The sequence below is a fragment of the Neomonachus schauinslandi genome, chromosome 14 (assembly GCF_002201575.2).
Source record: "Neomonachus schauinslandi chromosome 14, ASM220157v2, whole genome shotgun sequence".
NCBI classification, from domain to species: Eukaryota; Metazoa; Chordata; class Mammalia; order Carnivora; family Phocidae; genus Neomonachus; species Neomonachus schauinslandi.
Window position 1 is genome coordinate 48925324 of NC_058416.1, and position 18774 is coordinate 48944097.

The window sequence follows — 18774 nt, forward strand, 5'->3', positions numbered from 1 at the left end:
CTCTCAAATAAATAAATGAAATCTTAAAAAAAAAAAAAAAGAAAGAATTCTGCCAGTGCAGTTGTTATCTAGGTGGCGAGATGAATTTCTACTATTTTTTTTTTTAAAGATTTTATTTATTTATTTGAGAGAGAGAGAATGAGAGACAGAGAGCATGAGAGGGAGGAGGGTCAGAGGGAGAAGCAGACTCCCTGCCGAGCAGGGAGCCCGATGCGGGACTCGATCCCGGGACTCCAGGATCATGACCTGAGCCGAAGGCAGTCGCTTAACCAACTGAGCCACCCAGGCGCCCGAATTTCTACTATTTCATACCCCACTATATTCCCAGAATCTTCTCAGTAACCACTGTGATTTTTAACATCAATGGAATTAAACATTTCCTGAACATGCTGACACTTTCAGTAAATTAGTTCAACTATTTTATTATCCCTAAACATAATAAGTAATATTGTACTTCATCTTCTTTTTCCTAAAACTCATTTAATTCATCAAGATGCTGGTATTCTGATCATACTAAAACTTCAACACAATTGTTTGGAAGTAGTATATTCTGCTTGATTCATTGAATATTTATTGGGTGCCTACTACAAGCTCAGTATTGTTCTGGACACCAGAGATACAGCAATGGGCAAAATAAAGTTCCCACCCTCATTGAGTTTATGTTCTAGCAGGGGAGACAGAACATTATAAACAAAATAAATAAAATGTAAATGTTAGGTAGTAAAAAGGCCAAAGAAAAAATAATTGCAGTTAAGAAGGATTAGGTAGGACAGCCAAAGGATGGCCTCCCAGGGTGGGTTTGATTAAATAGCTGAAGGGAGTGAGAGAGAAAGCCACGAGTAAATAGCTAAAGGGAGTGAGAGAGAAAGCCACGAGGATATCTGGGGGAAGAAGTGTGAGGACCAGGGTGGTAGCAGCAGGAAGGGTAAAAAACTGCTTAAATTCTGGATATATTCTAAAGAGCCAATAGGATTTAGTGATGGACCAGATGAGGAATATGAAAAAACAAATCAGTGATGATTTCGTAAAATTCAACCTGAGCAACTGAAAGAATTTGCAGGTAAGGGAAGACAAAAACTCTGGCTGTCTCCTTTTAAAGCTTGACCTTTTTTGTTGGGACAATCTCAGATTTTAGTCTGCCTACCTATAAAAGGCAACTTAAAGACTGTTTTCTGGGTCTTACAAATCTAATCTTTTGTTGACACTCCACATTCTTTTTTAATACTTTTTTTTTTTTTAAAGATTTTATTTATTTATTTGACAGAGAGACAGCGAGAGAGGGAACACAAGCAGGGAGAGTGGGAGAGGGAGAAGCAGGCTTCCCGCTGAGCAGGGAGCCCGATGTGGGGCTCGATCCCAGGGCTCTGGGATCATGACCTGAGCCGAAGGCAGACGCTTAACGACTGAGCCACCCAGGCGCCCCTGACACTCCACATTCTTAATAGTGCCAGTTTTGGGGGGGTAGAGAGGTGGGGGTGCCTCCACTCAGAATCTGAATTAACATCAATCCTCAGGAACTATGTACACCAATTCCTAGAGCCATTTTAGAGGTTACTTTCCTGAGTCCTGACTTGTTTTTAAGAGAAGAATTTCCTTAAACTGACCAGTCTTGAAGCCCACTTGCCCTTTCCTTCTCAGTTTTACATTTACATAAAATATTTCTACAGCTTTGTTTTCATTACTAGATAAGAATCAGACAGAATTAGTATCTGTTTAGGAAACCATATTCTCTGCCTTCTGCCAGTTGGAAAGAAACAATCAAAGGCAATAATAACACCATTAGATTCCCTTGGTGTCGGGCGCCTGGGTGGCTCAGTTGGTTAAGCGACTGCCTTCGGCTCAGGTCATGATCCTGGAGTCCCAGGATCGAGTCCCGCATCGGGCTCCCTGCTCAGCGGGGAGTCTGCTTCTCCCTCTGACCTTCCTCCCTCTCATGCTCTCTGTCTCTCATTCTCTCTCTCTCAAATAAATAAATAAAATCTTAAAAAAAAAAAAATTTAGATTCCCTTGGTGTCATTGTACACTATGAATAGAATCTTATTTCCCTTACTCCACAGCCAACCCTTTAAGTTATTATCATAGATAAGGAAACTGAAGCTTATACCAATTAAACTTTTTGCCCAGTATCGCTTTAGACAGCAACAATACCATAATGTGGGTTTTCTGACAAAATTTAGTATTGTTCTCTATTAGTCCTTGCCTTCAGAACAGTTTTCATTAACCTTAAATGATAAAGTTTCCAGACAACTGTAGTATATATTTATACTGTATTTGAAAACTTTTTTTTTTTTTTGTAAATGACATACTGTTTTAAACTGGTCTTTCATTCCATCCTCCACACCTTTCTTATTATAATTCATCAGTGGGGAAAAAAAATACCAAGTCCCTGCAGGATCCAAAATTAGCTCACCTATAAAAACACACCTAAGATCTCCCAGTCCTCAGTGCCTTTACCTATACATTAAGGAGGAAACAGAATGTAATCCTACTGTACTCAGTAGGTCATACATGGAGATACCTTTCCAAAATAGCTGCGTTTTCCCTAAGAAAAAGAAATAGGAAAAAAATGTAATCTGATATCACATATTAGAAAGGTATAATATACACCAATTTAGTTTAATAACAGCTTAAGTCAACTGAAAAAAAACTGCAATAGTCATCTATACTAGAGGCCAGCAAACTTTTCTGTGAAGGACCAGAAAGTAAATATTTCACGTTTACAACCACCCAGTCTCCTGTCACAACTATTCAGTTCTGCAGTTGTAACATGAAAGTGGCCATACACAATAAATAAATGAATGGATGTGCTGTATTCCAATAATACTTAGCAATATAAATGGAGGGCTGGATTTGGCCTGCAGGCTATAGTTTGCAAACCCTAATCTACACTATCTTGAGCTCACCTCCTAATGCAGATGAAAAAAAAAAATGAAAGGTTACAGAATGAGATAACTAGAGAACAAAATATATTATTCTCTTTATTCTTCACCTAACCTCAAGACTTTTAATACAATTAAATTTTTTAAAATCACTGTTAATTATCATTGCTTTTACGTTTGGTAAAGATATAATGAAGTTTAAGAAAAAGAACACTTACCTTTTGGGATACATACTAAAATATTTACAGATGAAATAATGTATCTGGATCTGCTTCAGTGTAATTCAGTAGAGGAGAGGGAAGAGGGTACAGATTAAGTCAAAATTGGCCATGAAAAATAACTGAAGTGGGGTGATGGGAACATAGGATTCATTATACTATTTCTTTATTTTATTTATTTATTTATTTTTAAAGATTTTATTTATTTGACAGAGCACAAGCAGAGGGAGAGAGAGGGAGAAGCAGGCTCCCTGCTGAGCAAGGAGCCCGATGTGGGACTCGATCCCAGGACCCTGGGATCATGACCTGAGCCGAAGGCAGCCGCTTAACCAACTGAGCCACCCAGGCGTCCCTATACTATTCCTTTATAAATATTTAAAATTTTCAATAATAGGGCGCATGGGTGGCTCAGCTGGTTGAGCGACTGCCTTCAGCTCAGGTGATGATCCCGGAGTCCCGGGATCGAGTCCTGCATCGGGCTCCCTGTTCAGTGGGGAGTCTGCTTCTCCCTCTGACCCTCCCCCTCTCATGCTCTCTCTTTCTCATTCTCTCTCTCTCTCAAATAAATACAATCTTTAAAAAAATTTTTTTTCAATAATAAAAAAATTAATAATGACAAATCACTTTATAAACAGGCTGGCAAATGATGAATCACAAATTTAAGTGCATTTGTAAAATTAACTATTTTCTCCATCTTTTAAACCAGGGTTTCTCAACTTTGGCAATATTTACATTTTGGGCCAGGTAGTTCTTTGTTGTGGGAGCTGTACTGTGCACTATGGGATATTTAGTAGCATCCTTAGTTTCTACCACCTAGATGCCAGTAGTACTCCCACCACCCCCACCAGTTGTGACAATCAAAAATGTTCCCGGGGCGCCTGGGTGGCTCAGTCGTTAAGCATCTGCTTTCGGCTCAGGTCATGATCCCAGGGTCCTGGGATCGAGCCCCGCATCGGGCTCCCTGCTCCACGGGAAGCCTGCTTCTCCCTCTCCCACTCCCCCTGCTTGTATTCCCTCTCTCGCTGTGTCTCTGTCAAATAAATAAAATCTTCAAAAAAAAAAAAAATGTTCCCAGACATTTCCAAATGTCCCCCATGAGATAAAAATGCCCCCAGTTGAGAACTACTGTTCTAAAAAAAACTATATTGCTGTTTCTAATAAATTCTTAAATTCCAGAAAAATGATACTTTGATGATTTTTTTGTTTTAGTCTTAAGCTATGAATTGTATTTATATCTTAACCCAATTTTTAAATGTAGTTTTTTCTTTGCCAATTGGGAAACTGTGTTATTAATTTAACCTGATGTATAAATACTCCTTTCTCACACTATTTCTATAAATTACATTTGCCTACAATGGTTTTTATATTTTAAACATTTTTATTTAAATTCAATTTAGTTAGCATATAGTGTATTATTAGTTTCAGGGGCAGAATTTAATGATTCATCAGTCGCATACAACACCCAGTGCTCTTTACATCAAGTGTCCTCCTTAATGCCCATTACCCAATATCCCATCTCCCCACCTACCTCCTTTTGCCTACAAGAGTTTTTAAAACAGAAATGCACAGAATGGAAATTCAAATGAGGTGGTATGGTTGAACTCCAAATATATCCCACTGATCTAGTAACAGACCTAACTTTCAAACTTTCTCAAAGAAATTATTTGCAAACACTTAGCTTACTGAGCCACACTCCAACTCCAATCTTACCAGGTTTATATTATCAACTAACCATTTGTTTTGTATTTGAGTTCAGTTAAGGAACAGTGCCACTTTTGTTCCCACTCCCACAGCTGCACCACCATTGTGCACAACCTCTCATGCGAACAAGAAGTCTTTAGAAACACAAATGGCTAGATAGTCCCATGTTGTCTGCTTTTTAATTAAATTCTGAATCAGAAAGCATACTTTATAAAAAATTAGGCAAAAAATTTTATTTTTGGCCTCTTGCCTTATTAGCTATAACCAGAAGGGCTTTGGTATTTTAGTAATTGTTGCTATTGTAGTTTCTGGATTCATTAAATAAAAAATGGGATATTCAGGGTGCCTGAGTGGCTTAGTTGGTTAAGCATCTGCCTTTGGCTCAGGTCATGATCTCAGGGTAAGGGATTGAGCCCACTGTCACGTCTGGCTTCCTGCTCAGTGGGGAGCCTGCTTCTCCTTCTCCCTCTGCCCCTCCCTGCTTGTGCTCTCTCTCTCAAATAAACAAATAAAATCTTTTTAAAAAATGGGGTATTCAACTGAGGGAATTTCATTCCATTTCCCCAAGCCAGATGAAAACAGTAACACAATAAAGTAATTGTCTTCCATTTACAAAATACTAAATTTAAATTAAGTCTTTCATTACCGAAAGAAACTTTGTAACATATACTGGGTTCCTAAATTCATAAACAAGAAAGATGTGAATTAAAAATAGCTACTGTGAAAACAAAATCAAATCATATAATCTCATTCATAAAGGTATCACAATAATGAAACTATCATATAGTTTACAGACATCTACCTGCTAATTTAAAATTCAAGTTTTTTTAGACAACAGAAAATTCCAACATCAGAAATGACTTATTTACAATTACAACACCATTGATTCTTTAGTAGCTATCCAACAAATCAAAATATATTCAATCTGAGAAAAAAGCAAAAATAATGTAAGACTTCTCTTTTCAAATATGTGTCTTTAAAATTTTTTAATTAATAAAAACAGGCTGGTCCACTGATTTAGCCCTCAGAAATTCAAGTCATTAAGCTTCCTCAGATGGTAGTATCATTTGAACAAAATTACAACTTTCTGCCTAGTCTAAATTTGATAGGATTTGACTTATTCCTAAATAACCTTCCACTAGACTACAACAAATGTGATTTTAATGTATTTTTTCAATAATGAGGTTATAGTATACTGTAACAAAGGACAACATCCTTCACAACACACACAGAGATTATCAACTGGAATTCCAATGACAGTAAAAAATATTCATTTCCCTTTTAAAAGAATATACTCTCTATTAAGCATATATACACATAATGATAAACATGCACTGTAAAATTTTCAAAGATCCACATTAAGGTCAAGAAACAATAAGACTAGGGGCGCCTGGGTGGCTCAGTCGGTTAAGCGGCTGCCTTCGGCTCAGGTCATGATCCCAGAGTCCTGGGATCAAGCCCCACGTCGGGATCCCTGCTCAGTGGAGAGCCTGCTTCTCCCTCTCCCTCTGCCTGCCTCTCTGCCTACTTGTGCCCTCTCTCTCTCTCTGTCAAATAAATAATAAAATAAAATCTTTAAAAAAAAAAAAACAATAAGACTAAACAAATTCTAATTTACTGATTCCCTTATGAGATTAAAATAAAGAAAGGCCTCTGAGTGTCACTGATCAGTAAAAATCTTGACCTACATGATCTATATATTCTCCTTCCCTCAGATTCTTGGATGAACCCATCTGGGCTCCCAGCAGCATGGTGGTCCAACCATAGTAAAGGAAAACTCAACTCCTATCTTCACTTAGGGTTATGTCTACAATATTGAGAGATCAAAGAGAAACAAGAAATGCTTCAGGTTATCTCTTGTCAAAGTTTTCTTTTCAATCAGAAGAGCCGTAGGTGATTATTAAATTTTAGGAATGAAAGCAATTCATCTTATAATACAGAAGTACCATTTCTAGAACATTAATTTTTTACTTAAGTATTTTTCAAGATTAGTTTAATTACCTCTGCTTCTACATCCACATTTTGCTTCAAAAGTAACTTCAAAATGTCAACATGTCCATTCTGACTAGCAGCTTGCATAGCTGTGTGACCAGCACATTGTCCATTTACCTAAATAAAAAGAAAGGATGAAGGATTGTCACAAATCACAAAGAGTCAATATATAGTACAGGTTTAAATCTAGCACACTGAAAAAAAATAAAAATAAAAAAAATAAATTTAGCACACCATATGATTCTTCGAACATAATTTAGGTTGGTGTTCCATATACCCTAGTACAGATCACCAGAAACTTCTCTGTAATTTAGAAAGGGGAGCAGACATTTTTCCTTTTTTTTTTTAAGATGAAAGTTCCATTGTTCAAAGAGCTATCAAAGAACTGTTTTAGCCAATCTGCAACGTTGAAAAAACAAAGCAAGTGAGGGAGAAAAGTAAGTTATATTAGTTTTTCATATTTACTTCTATTTGAATTATTAAAGCTCAAAGTCTATGTTTCAATGAAAGAAAAGCAATGAAGTGAATGGAAAACTTTTAGAAAAGATATTGTCCACTATATAAATAATTTCAACTTGACAAATATACTGAATACTGTCAGCAAACTACCATAAGGAATACATGAATGAATTAGTAGGGTAGCTATATACAACTATGACATAAAGCAGTAATTTCCAACCTTCTCCTCACTTCAGATTTGTGTAAATGTATAATTTCTCCATGACATACCCAAGGCTAAGTGTAATTCCTTAAGCCCACCCCACTCACTCTCATCCATAAAATCATAAAAGCCACCTGGGTGGCTCAGTCAGTTAAGTGTCTGCCTTCAGCTCAGGTCATGATCTCAAGGTCCTGGGATACAGCCCCGCATCCGGCTCCATGCTCAGCTGGGAGTCTTGTTTCTCCCTCTCCCTCTGTTCCCTCTGCCCCTCAACCTGCTTGCACACGCACTCTCTCTCTTAATAAATAAAATATTTAAAAATAAACAACCAGGGGCACCTGGGTGGCTCAGTTGGTTAAGCAACTGCCTTCGAGTCAGGTCATGATCCCGGGGTCCTGGGATTGAGTCCCACATGAGGCTCCCCCTGCTCTGTGGGAGCCCGCTTCTCCCTCTGCCTCTGCCTGCCACTCCCCCTGATTGTGCTCTCTCTCCCTCTGTCAAATAAATAAAATCTTTAAAAAATAAAATAAAATAAAAATAAATAACCATAGAAGATGGTAGCCTGACCACACATTTATATCCTATTCCTCCTCGGACTACATTAAAAAGACAGTAAAATAATTAAAAACATAAAAAGCCATAAAGACAAAGAGAAAGGGAAAGCTAACATCAGAAAATAATAAAAAGCAACACATTTCTGAAATGGAGAAAACAGACTGACTTTATAGAGAAAAGGAATACAAAACCTGGGAACCCCACACAAAGTCAAAGCCTGCAAAAGCAAGCACATGAGAGGGCTAAGAAGAAAAACTCCAGGTAGAAGTCTGATGTGCAGTGGCCACACTCCAGGCCACTCTTCTCAAACTCAAGGATAGGACATTAGCTGCTATGCATCTAGTCCCTAGGCAGAAAAATGGTTTCCTCCCTTAAACAACTGAACAGCCATGGAGAACACACCTCTACAAGAGTTAGCATTTAAAGACCCCAAAAGCTCCACACATGCAATCACCATAATGCAAAGTCAGTCACTAAGTCCTATCGAAGCAAAGAGAACTACCAATAAGCTTTTTAATGTCTTATTCAGATACGAATGGACAACCAAAGATTCGAGATTTGAGGAAGACCTCAAAAATAGAAAACACACACAAAAAATAATTCAAAAAAAAAAAAAAAGAAAGAAAGAAAAAAATGACTCTGGAAGAAACAAATGGAGAGAAATAAAATGTTTGAGAAAGAAACTTCAGTTAGAGATGTTCAAGAATCCTTTACATCTAAAAATCAAGAGGAGGGGCGCCTGGGTGGCTCAGTTGGTTAAGCGACTGCCTTCGGCTCAGGTCATGATCCTGGAGTCCCGGGATCGAGTCCCGCATCGGGCTCCCTGCTCGGCAGGGAGTCTGCTTCTCCCTCTGACCCTCCCCCCTCTCATGTGCTTTCTCTCATTCTCTCATTCTCTCTCTCTCAAATAAATAAATAAAATCTTTAAAAAAAAAATAAAATAAAATAAAATAAAAATCAAGAGGAGGATGCTATGAAAAACAGGAAATCCCATTAGAGGAGCTAGAAGCTGTGCAGATATAAGGCAAGAGAACAGTTTTTCAGTATTGTGAGACTTAAAGACTATATCCCTATGTATTTATTTGTGGTATAAACAATTATACCTCAATAAAACTTTTTTAAAAAGGTATATACTTGTAAGTGTTCTTTAAAGGTTGGATTGCACTTGTCTTCATAACCTCTCAACACCTTACTAAAACAAGAGCAAAGTTTTTTCTTTGAAGCCTCAATCCACAAAGATAATTAGAACTAGCAAAATAACACACACACACACAGACAGACACACATGCAAGCACCTATACAGGAAGCTGAAAAGCAGGCCCTAAACCTGCTACGAGAATAACCTAGAAACAACCCTTCCACCAAGGAAACCAAAAAAGCTCAGGTATTGACTGGATACCCCTGGATATGAGGATAATGTGGTAGCTAGTGGTAAACAAAAAAGCATTGGTTACTAGTTTGTTTTAAAAGCATTTAGAGGGGCACCTGGGTGACTCAGTCAGTTAAGCGTCTGCCTTCGGCTCAGGTCATGATCCCAGGGTCCTGGGTTTTGAGCCCCACATCAGGCTCCTTGCTCGGCGGGGAGCCTGCTTCTCCCTCTCCCTCTGCCTGCCTGCCACTCCCCCTGCTTGTGCTCTCTCTCTCTCACTATCTCTCTCTGTCAAATAAATAAAATCCTTAAAAATAAATAAATTTACTTAATAATTAAATTATTAATTAATAATTAATTAATTTTAAAAAGCATTTAGATCCCTGGATTCCCTCACTCTGCTCAGCTGAACTAGTGGTCTACCCCGAGGCTAGCAGAAACCTTAAAGTTTATTCTCTGCAAAGAGTATAAAGTATCCCTAGCCTACAGAAACCAAGCACTGTTATCAGTGGGGCAAAGTACTAAAATTAGAAGTTTTATTATGTAAATATTTGCATGATGAATGCTGAGAATCCAAGCCCTCCTCCCTTACTCACTATTCATGATCTTGGCAGCCAGGTTTATACCCTCTATGCAGGAGAATTAAGAGACCTCTCTGGGGAGTCAGACCAGCCCAAGAGAAAAGACCTAATGGCCGATGCCAGGAGTAACCCAAGGAAAAAAATCAATCTAGACACAAACCGTATACCCTTCATAAAAATTAACTCAAAATGAATCATAGACTTAAATGTAAAACACAAAACTGTAAGTCCTACAAGATCGTAGATGATGTCTTTGGTGTTATATCTAAAAAGTCATCACCATACTCAAAGTCACCTATGTTTTCTCCAGTTATCATCTCTCAGAAGATGAAATGAACACATACCTGACATGCCTGCATGTCTTGGGAGATTAGACAATTAGAAGTTTGCAGAAGAATTAATTATAACAACATAGATTACAAACAAATAAAAAAAAACTTTAAGTTATGTCTGAAGTTAAGAGGGACTGATTGAGAAAAACTGCAAGTGAACTTCCTAGAATAAAGGAAATGTTCTACATCTAATGGGGTGTGAATTATACGTATGCATTTGTCAAAACTGATCCATGTATTTCATTATATGTAAATTACACCTCAATTTTTTTTTTGATACAAGAACAATTATGAACACCAAGGAAAGCAAATGGTTATATAGGAAAATACAATCTAGCATCATCCACAGCTCAGATATGAATGTCATTTAAATAATAACATGCACAATTAATTTTAATCTTAACAAAGTTACCATACAACCTAACCACATTAAGAAGCTGACAGGAGTGTGTATGTGTGTGGAGGGAATGAGTTGGAGGTGGGAAAGAAAGCTGAATCCTCATCTTCACAGTGAAGTATCAAAAGATAACTCCTAAAACATAAAAATCAAAAAAAAAAAAAATAGAAGTATGTTATTGGAAGATGTGGAGGTAAACATATGAAGAAAATCAACTGAAAGAGGTGAAAATAGTTGTCTCTGAAGAATGGGTAAACAGAATTGAGAAGGAAATTTTTTCATAACAAACCTTGTAGAGCTATTTTTCCCTTTAATTTTTAGAATGTATATTGTTAAAAAAATACATTAGTAATTAAATGAAGAAAAAATTAAGTATAATAGGCCACAGTGTTAAAATAAGAATATATCAATGTCTTTTAGAAAAGTACACTGAAGGGGCGCCTGGGTGGCTCAGTTGGTTAAGCGTCTGCCTTCAGCTCAGGTCATGATCCCAGGGTCCTGGGATTGAGCCCCGCATCAGGCTCCCTGCTCAGGGGGGAGACTGCTTCTCCCTCTGCCTGCCGCTCCCACTGCTTGTGTGCTCTCTCTATCAAAATAAATAAATATTTTTTTAAAAAAAGTACACTGAAGAGTGATGTCCAGTGTCTTCTTTAAAATATCTCACAAAAACAAAAAAGGAATAGATGAAGACATGTGGAAAAATCTCAGTAATTATTGAATTATGTTCATTATACTATTCTATTTTTATATATGCTTCAAATAATTTTTAAAATGCTCACATCCACATCTGGTCTTTTTAGCAAATCTTCCACTTTAGCAACATCTCCATTGGCAGCAGCCTTAACTAATTCTTCATTGAGGTCACCAGATTCTTGGGTTTCAAATAATTTCTTCAAGAGTTGGGAGAGTCTTTCTGTAAAGCATCAAATAAAGCTGCTAACATAGGAGGATCTCAAACCTTAACTACTACTAAAAGACAAGCATTACCCACATATCTGTAATACATACTTTTCCTTTTTTATTATTTCTGTCATGTTATTTTCATACTATACTACAGATATTACCCATGCAAGTTATAATTACTACCATATAAAGCTGCATTAAATTCCAACTCATAAGTATTCCCAGTTTTCTCCAATTCAGAAAAAGTAGAGAGTTACATATAAATAACAATTCAAGATTTAGAAGTCATACCAAAGATAATCACAAATGAACACACTACAGTGGGAGTATCATAACAATACAAACTTCCTTTCAGGTTTTAAGTATACCACAACTTGGAGCTCTATGCTACAGACCTTAGAATAAATCAACAAATCAATGATTATGATTTAAAAGCAATGTAATCTCTATAATATTTGGGGAAATGTTTTAGTGACAAACCAATTTTCAGTTGAAAATGGTCATCTAAGTGTTAACATACTTCAACAGGTGCCACGTGATTGGTACTGAATAAAAAAAAAAGAACTAGAGATGTATTTACATAGACTCTTTCATAAGATTTTTTTTCCTAAGTAGCATTAATCAGTAGAGAAACTACCCAGTTCTATTCCTTAACTCTCAGCTCTACTTAGTGGAAAGCAAGGCATCACAAAGCGAGGCGGAGGGCCAACACCAAGTCCAAATTATTTGAGTAGGATATTCTCATTCTTTGAATTTGTAGGTAGTCAGCCTACTGTGATGCCATCTAACTGCAAGGTAAAAATTTAAACACCGCCTGATTTAAATTTTAAGTACACTAGCAAATTACATCAGGAAAGAAGAGAAAGCAGCAGAGGAAGTAGAAAGCAGTATAAAATAAAACTGTGGAGGTCACCCAATGTTTCCCTTTACTTTCTTAAAATTTAGTTATGGTTCTACCTTCTTTTCTGAATGACAATACATAATAACTTGCAATTTGTTCTAGAATGAATTGAGGATATGTATACAAAGCTGGAGCACAAGGAAGGAAAGACTTTGGCATGAGTCTACCCAAGCATCCAGCTTATTCACATTTCAAAATGATTTCCTACTAATTTTCTACTTACTCACATTTCAAAATGATTTTCTACTTATTATTACACATTTCTACATGTATAATAACCCTTATTAAATAGTAAGAGGACACCTGGGTGTCTCAGTCAGTTAAGCATCTGCCTTCAGCTGAGGTCATGATCCCAGGGTCCTGGGATCGAGTCCTGCATCCGGCTCCTTGCTCACCAGGAAGCCTGCTTCTCCCTCTGCCTGCCACTCCCCCTGCTTGTGCTCTCTCTCTCTGACAAATAAATAAATAAAATCTTTAAAAAAGATAAAAATAAAATAAATAGAAAAAATATGGCTGATATGTAAAAATATCCAGGAAGAAAGCCATCTGCTAGCAACAATGTTGAAAATAAAAAGAGAATAAAGTAGGCTAAGAAAGTGATGTTTCTTGGCAGAAAACAAAAGTTCAGACTAAAGAATACAATGACGAATTTCAGTTTTCTCAGATTTGATGTGGAAAAGCCCTTGATATAATACCCAAGAAAAAGCACCTATTTAAGGAAATTTTCCAGGGTATACCTCAGTCAGAACAAAAATAAAAAAACCTTTAGAGAAAGTATAGAAGTCAGTCAACATTCAAATGAGGTCATGTGATCTGGGAGAAAACTATGAACACCTACAACATCAGCTGTACAAGAGAATCGAGGAATTAGCAAAGGTTCTAATGTAAACCATATTACTTTTAAAGACACAACAATACAAACATACCACCAGATGCATTGCTAATGGCTGATCCTGCGGACGCCACCTTGGAAACTGCTGCTGGATTATACGTCCAAGATGTTCCGCAAACTTCCACCTTTAAATCACTGTCTGAATAAATCTGTTGTACTCGGCCAACTTTACCTAAAGTCTTTCAAAAAAAAAAAAAAAAAGTTCATGTTCCCAAGTCTAAAGTACATACCATAAAACAAAAAAATCAATCATTAGTTCTCACATGTTTAAAGTACTAATTTTCTTTTGTTCCTAATGAAAAAACTGTTAAAGGACAACATATTCAAGTGGGTTATTTGTTAGTTACAAACTTTAAAGAGTATCTTTAAAAAACATTTTATTAGGGCAACTGTCTCAGGTCCCCTCCCTCTTCAGGAGCTTTGTACTATTGTTCAATAAACCTTGCTTTGCTGTCCACTAAAAAAATGAAAAAAAAAAAAACATTTTAATAAACAAAACTACAATACTTCCACAAGAATATAAAATCAAAAATAAATCATGACAGTCTATCATTCATAAGAATTCATAAAATTTTGCTTTTTGATATCCAACCTTTTAACCCCATAATCCTATCTTACATCTTGAGAATTTATAAATCAAAAAGTCCAAAATTCATCAATCTAGCCTAAAAAAATAAAATCTGATTTCTAAAATAAACTATACTTAAACCAAAAAGGGAATCAGTATTCATTCCAAGATAGAAGTATGTAGAAACAACATGCTTATTAAATATATGGGAAAAGGGGATGCCTGGGTAGCTCAATTGGTTAAGCATCCAACTTGATTTCGACTCAGGTCATGAACTCGGGGTTGGGGGATGGAGCCCCACTTGGGGCTCTGTGCTCAGTGGGGAGTCTGCCTGATTCTCTTTTACCCTCTGCCCCTCCTCTCCATGCACTCTCTCTCTAAAATAAATAAATAAACCTAAAAAAAAAATATATATATATATATATATAGGAAAAGAAGGGCAATTGGGTTCAGAACACAATCAGCAGCAACTCTTACCATGTGGCAGATACTGTTCTAAGAGCTTTATACAAATTAACTCACCTAATACATATAACCCTGAAAGTAAAGCACTATTATTAGGCCCATTTCAAACTCCAGTCCAAAACCCATTCTCTTAAGCACAACAGAATAGCAAATTACACCACTAGAAAATTGGTGAAGAATAGTAATAATACCTGACTACTTCCTAACAGAGTAGACTGCCCTTCAGTGTTTTATCTTTTGCCTTCTCCACAACATTTGACCCCAACTACTTGAAACTATTCCCTTAATTTCTGGATGACAGTCTAACCTTCCTGCCTGTTCCTTCTCTTTCTCCACTCACTGGCTCCTTGTCCTTTTTCAGATCCCTAAATCCATTCTCCCCCAAATTTTATTCCTTTGTTTTTTTCTCTTCTTCCTTAAAAGCTTAATCCACTTTGACAATTATCACCTTACTTCCAAAACTCCGAAATATACTTTTCTCGCCCTATTTATCCCTCTCCCTGCCCTCTAACACACATCAATTTTAACTTCTCATTAGACATTTTCTCTTGGAATTTTCCATCATCTCAAACTCTATGAGGCTGTATTCTTTGTTTTTTTCCCCCTTAACTGTTTAATTATGGAAAGTCTCAAACATACAAAAGTAGACTACAGTAGTTTGAATTCAGTATTTTGAATTCCCATGTACCCATCAACTATTTTTAACAATTTTCAGCTCATGGCCAATCTTGTTTTCCCCTACCTATTTTCTCCTCCTGTATTATTAATCATGTAAACTTTTTTTAAAAAACAAAACTACAATACTACTAACAACCCTCCCCAAATTATCAATTAACTCTGTAATATCATAAAATACCAGTGTTCAAATTTCGAATTGCCTCATAAATGATAAAATTTTTCAGTCTGCTTAAATCAAGTTCCAAATAAAGTCTATACATGTATTTTTCTTTGCCAGTTATTTGTTGAAGAAACAGGGTTATTTGCCCTATGAAGTTTCTTACAATCTGAACTTTGCTAATTGGTATAATTTAAATAGTTCATCTGTCTCTGTATTTGATAAGAAACACTCCAAGTTGGCTGCTGGATCCTTTTAACATGACCTAGAAACCTCTGATAGCTTCCTTACCATCTGTTATGAGGCTCATCTTGTTCACTTCCTGACAAGAGCTAGAATTAGCCATTTCTCCAAAGACTGGTTCCTTACAGAGAGAATGGCTATTTCAAGACTATAATCTGGGCACAAGTTTGGTTATTGTTACTAGAATTATTGTTTCTAAGTCTTTTCATGGACAGAGCTAGGAAATAGTGCTAGGAGGGTGTTTTGTCTTGAAGATAAAATAAATCATAAGTAAAAACCCTCTTCCAATGCAAATTCAAGACTATAGGGTTTTTACTCAGCCTTTTATGTTACATCCATATCTGTTTCCCACCCTGATCATTCTGGTTCTCACGGTCACTGGGGATAACAGAATCAGAATTACCATATAAGTACTCATTTGGTTTCTTGTGATATCACACAACAATCTCAGGATAATAACATTAACACTCCCACAAACAACAAGATCTCTGAAAACTGTTGAAAACTGTTAAAAATATTGCTTTTTACATGCAGTTCTTTAAGGTATATTCTTCCTAAAAAGATACAAAGACAAATTACTATGTTTAAAAATCACTTGTACTTTTCTCTCTGCATGGTTATGCCAAGAAGATACACATTTAGGTTTGTTCATTTTATTTTCCACTTTTAGGAATTTAATTTTGCTTTATAATTGTATAAAATATATATGTGGTTTCAAATCAAATCTATAAAACAAGACATATTCAAAGACGTCTCCCTTCTACCTCTGTCCCCTATACCACATTCCTTTTTTAGATATGAAACCTGTTTTTTTTTTTTTTAAAGATTTTATTTATTTATTTGAGAGAGAGAGAATGAGAGACAGAGAGCACGAGAGGGAAGAGGGCAGAGGGGGGAAGCAGACCCCCCGCTGAGCAGGGAGCCCGATGTGGGACTCGATCCTGGGACTCCAGGATCATGACCTGAGCTGAAGGCAGTCGCTTAACCAACTGAGCCACCCAGGCGCCCCTGAAACCTGTTTTTTTAACTTAATGGTTAATCCCTCCATTGTTTGCTTTTTTCACATAAACTCTGCATCGTCCTAATAGTTATATTTACAATAATACTAATATATAATTTATATATACAAAACCTAATTCCCTCTTTAAAAAAAAAAGCCAGAGTGTGTGAGTCAACTGGTTCCCCAGTATGTACAACGCTGAAATGAGTCACTCATGTTCTTACCCTTACCTTCTGTCTCCCTCATATTTTGATTTAAAATAATAGTATTCCATTCCAGTTAATAATTAAAAGGCAAACAGCTTACTAAACTTTCCATATGCTCCCTCCATTCCCATCCCATTTTTTGACAGTTGTACTTTATCTGTGATGATAGAGCATATAACCATTACATAGATTCTACCCCTTCCTTCAACTATCCTTCAATCTTAGTTCAACAAATACATATTTAATGTCCACTATCAGCCCTTCAGTTGGTATCTCTCCAGTCACCTTGGTTGTCTGAGACCCATTTTCTAATAGATTAATCAGAAAAGGCTAATGGGAACAAGATTCTCTGAATTCTTACATGTTCACAGCAATTTGTAGCCTTTATACTTGAAAGTCAGTTAAATGTTATTAAATGTTATTTCATTGAGATCATAAAGCATTGAGATCAGATTTTCTTTCCTTTATAAGTAAAACCTGATCTTTTCCCCTAGATACCCAAAGAATTTTTTTCCTTTTCTTGAAGATTTTGTTATTTTACCAGGTTATGCTCAGTGTTTGGTGGTCTCAATTTTCCCAGGTATGCAATATGTCCTTTTAATATTTAGCTTTAAATCGTTTAATTTGGGGACATTTTGTCTGGAATTATAAATTTTAGCAGTTGTTATATTTCATGCTTTGGTTTTTGTTTTTCCTTTTTTGCAAGGACTCTTAATACATGTCTATTAGATACTCTATCTTTGTCACTTTCCTGAAATATTTTTTATTTTTTATTTTAAAATTTTTTCTTCTTTTTACCTTCTGTTTCTCTTAAGGCATTATCTGTCATATTTATTTGATCTGTGTTGCATCAAGCTTACTCTTCTTTTCAGAAATTATCCTCCTTTTCAATTCTTTCCTAAGTTCTATTACCTCATTTCTAATTATGATCCATTTTCTTCTTTCATCTTTTATCATTTTAATTTGTTGGCTCATTCTGAATCATTAGATTTTAGTTTTCTGTGCATATCTTTCTAGTGTACTTTCATTTGTCTATAGAGAAGCTATGTTATTCCTTGTCATTTTTCAATAACTATGTATGGGGTTCCGATTATGATCCCCTTCCAACTTTTATCTTTCCTTTGCACCTACTGTCTCTATCGTAATCAATGTGGCTTCTATTCCCAGCACTTTTTCCTTAATAGGAGGGCTCTGCCCAGGAAGGGAGCTATGGCTGGTTAGTTTTGAGAGTTTACAGACCCAGGCTGCTCCAACTCCTTCAACCTTTAGTGTGGACCTATTACCCTCACCCCAAAATGGAGTCTGCAAGAGCCCTCCCAGGGTTAGCTATTGTTTCCACATTAATCTACTAGACTAGCCAATGAATACTTGTTAACTATGTTGGAGTTCCCCTGTTCTCAGGTCCATCCGATGCCCATTAATTCTCTCTGCTGCCAGAAAGACAGATGTAGACCTAGTAGCTATCAGTATTTTCTCACTACTAAGTCATATTTTAGGGTTCAATAGGTTACTCTGTAACCCGGTTTTGATATAGATGTTTGTGGCTTTTCTTTTTTTTTGGTTATGCTCATCTAGTTGTTGACTATTTTTATCAAGATGATTTCGGAAGATTAAAATCCTACACCACCACCACTGGAATCCCAGAATTCCCCTCTAGATATAATCTACAGGTTTTGCTTATATAGCAGCTTACTATGGGAGAAGAGAACTTAGGCTTTGAAGTAAACAGATTTAGGTTCAAACTCCAGTTCAGAATCTTAGCTCTGATTTCCTCATCTTTAAAATAAGGGGCGCCTGGGTGGCTCAGTTGGTTAAGCGATTGCCTTCAGCTCAGGTCATGATCCTGGAGTCCCGGGATCGAGTCCCGCATCGGGCTCCCTGCTCAGCGGGAAGTCTGCTTCTCCCTCTGACCCTCCCCCACTTGTGCTCTCTCTCACTCTCGCTCTCATTCTCTCTCTCTCAAATAAATAAATAAAATCTAAAAATAAATAAATAAAATAAAATAAGGATGTCATACCACCACCTGCTTATAATATTCCTAGGACAAATAAAGTCTGTGGATATATCTATGTGTGT

General features: G+C 36.5%; 1 protein-coding gene across 1 annotated transcript in view; it reads right to left on the minus strand.

The window, feature by feature from the left end:
* MIB1 (MIB E3 ubiquitin protein ligase 1) overlaps nucleotides 1–18774 on the minus strand; it is a 126119-nt gene that overhangs the window by 58057 nt on the left and 49288 nt on the right. The window contains exons 8-10 of the mRNA XM_021686247.1: nucleotides 13416–13560; nucleotides 11465–11598; nucleotides 6800–6907 (exon numbers count right to left, since the gene is read on the minus strand). Coding sequence (XP_021541922.1) covers nucleotides 6800–6907; nucleotides 11465–11598; nucleotides 13416–13560 — 387 coding nt within the window. The remainder of the gene's footprint in view (nucleotides 1–6799; nucleotides 6908–11464; nucleotides 11599–13415; nucleotides 13561–18774) is intronic.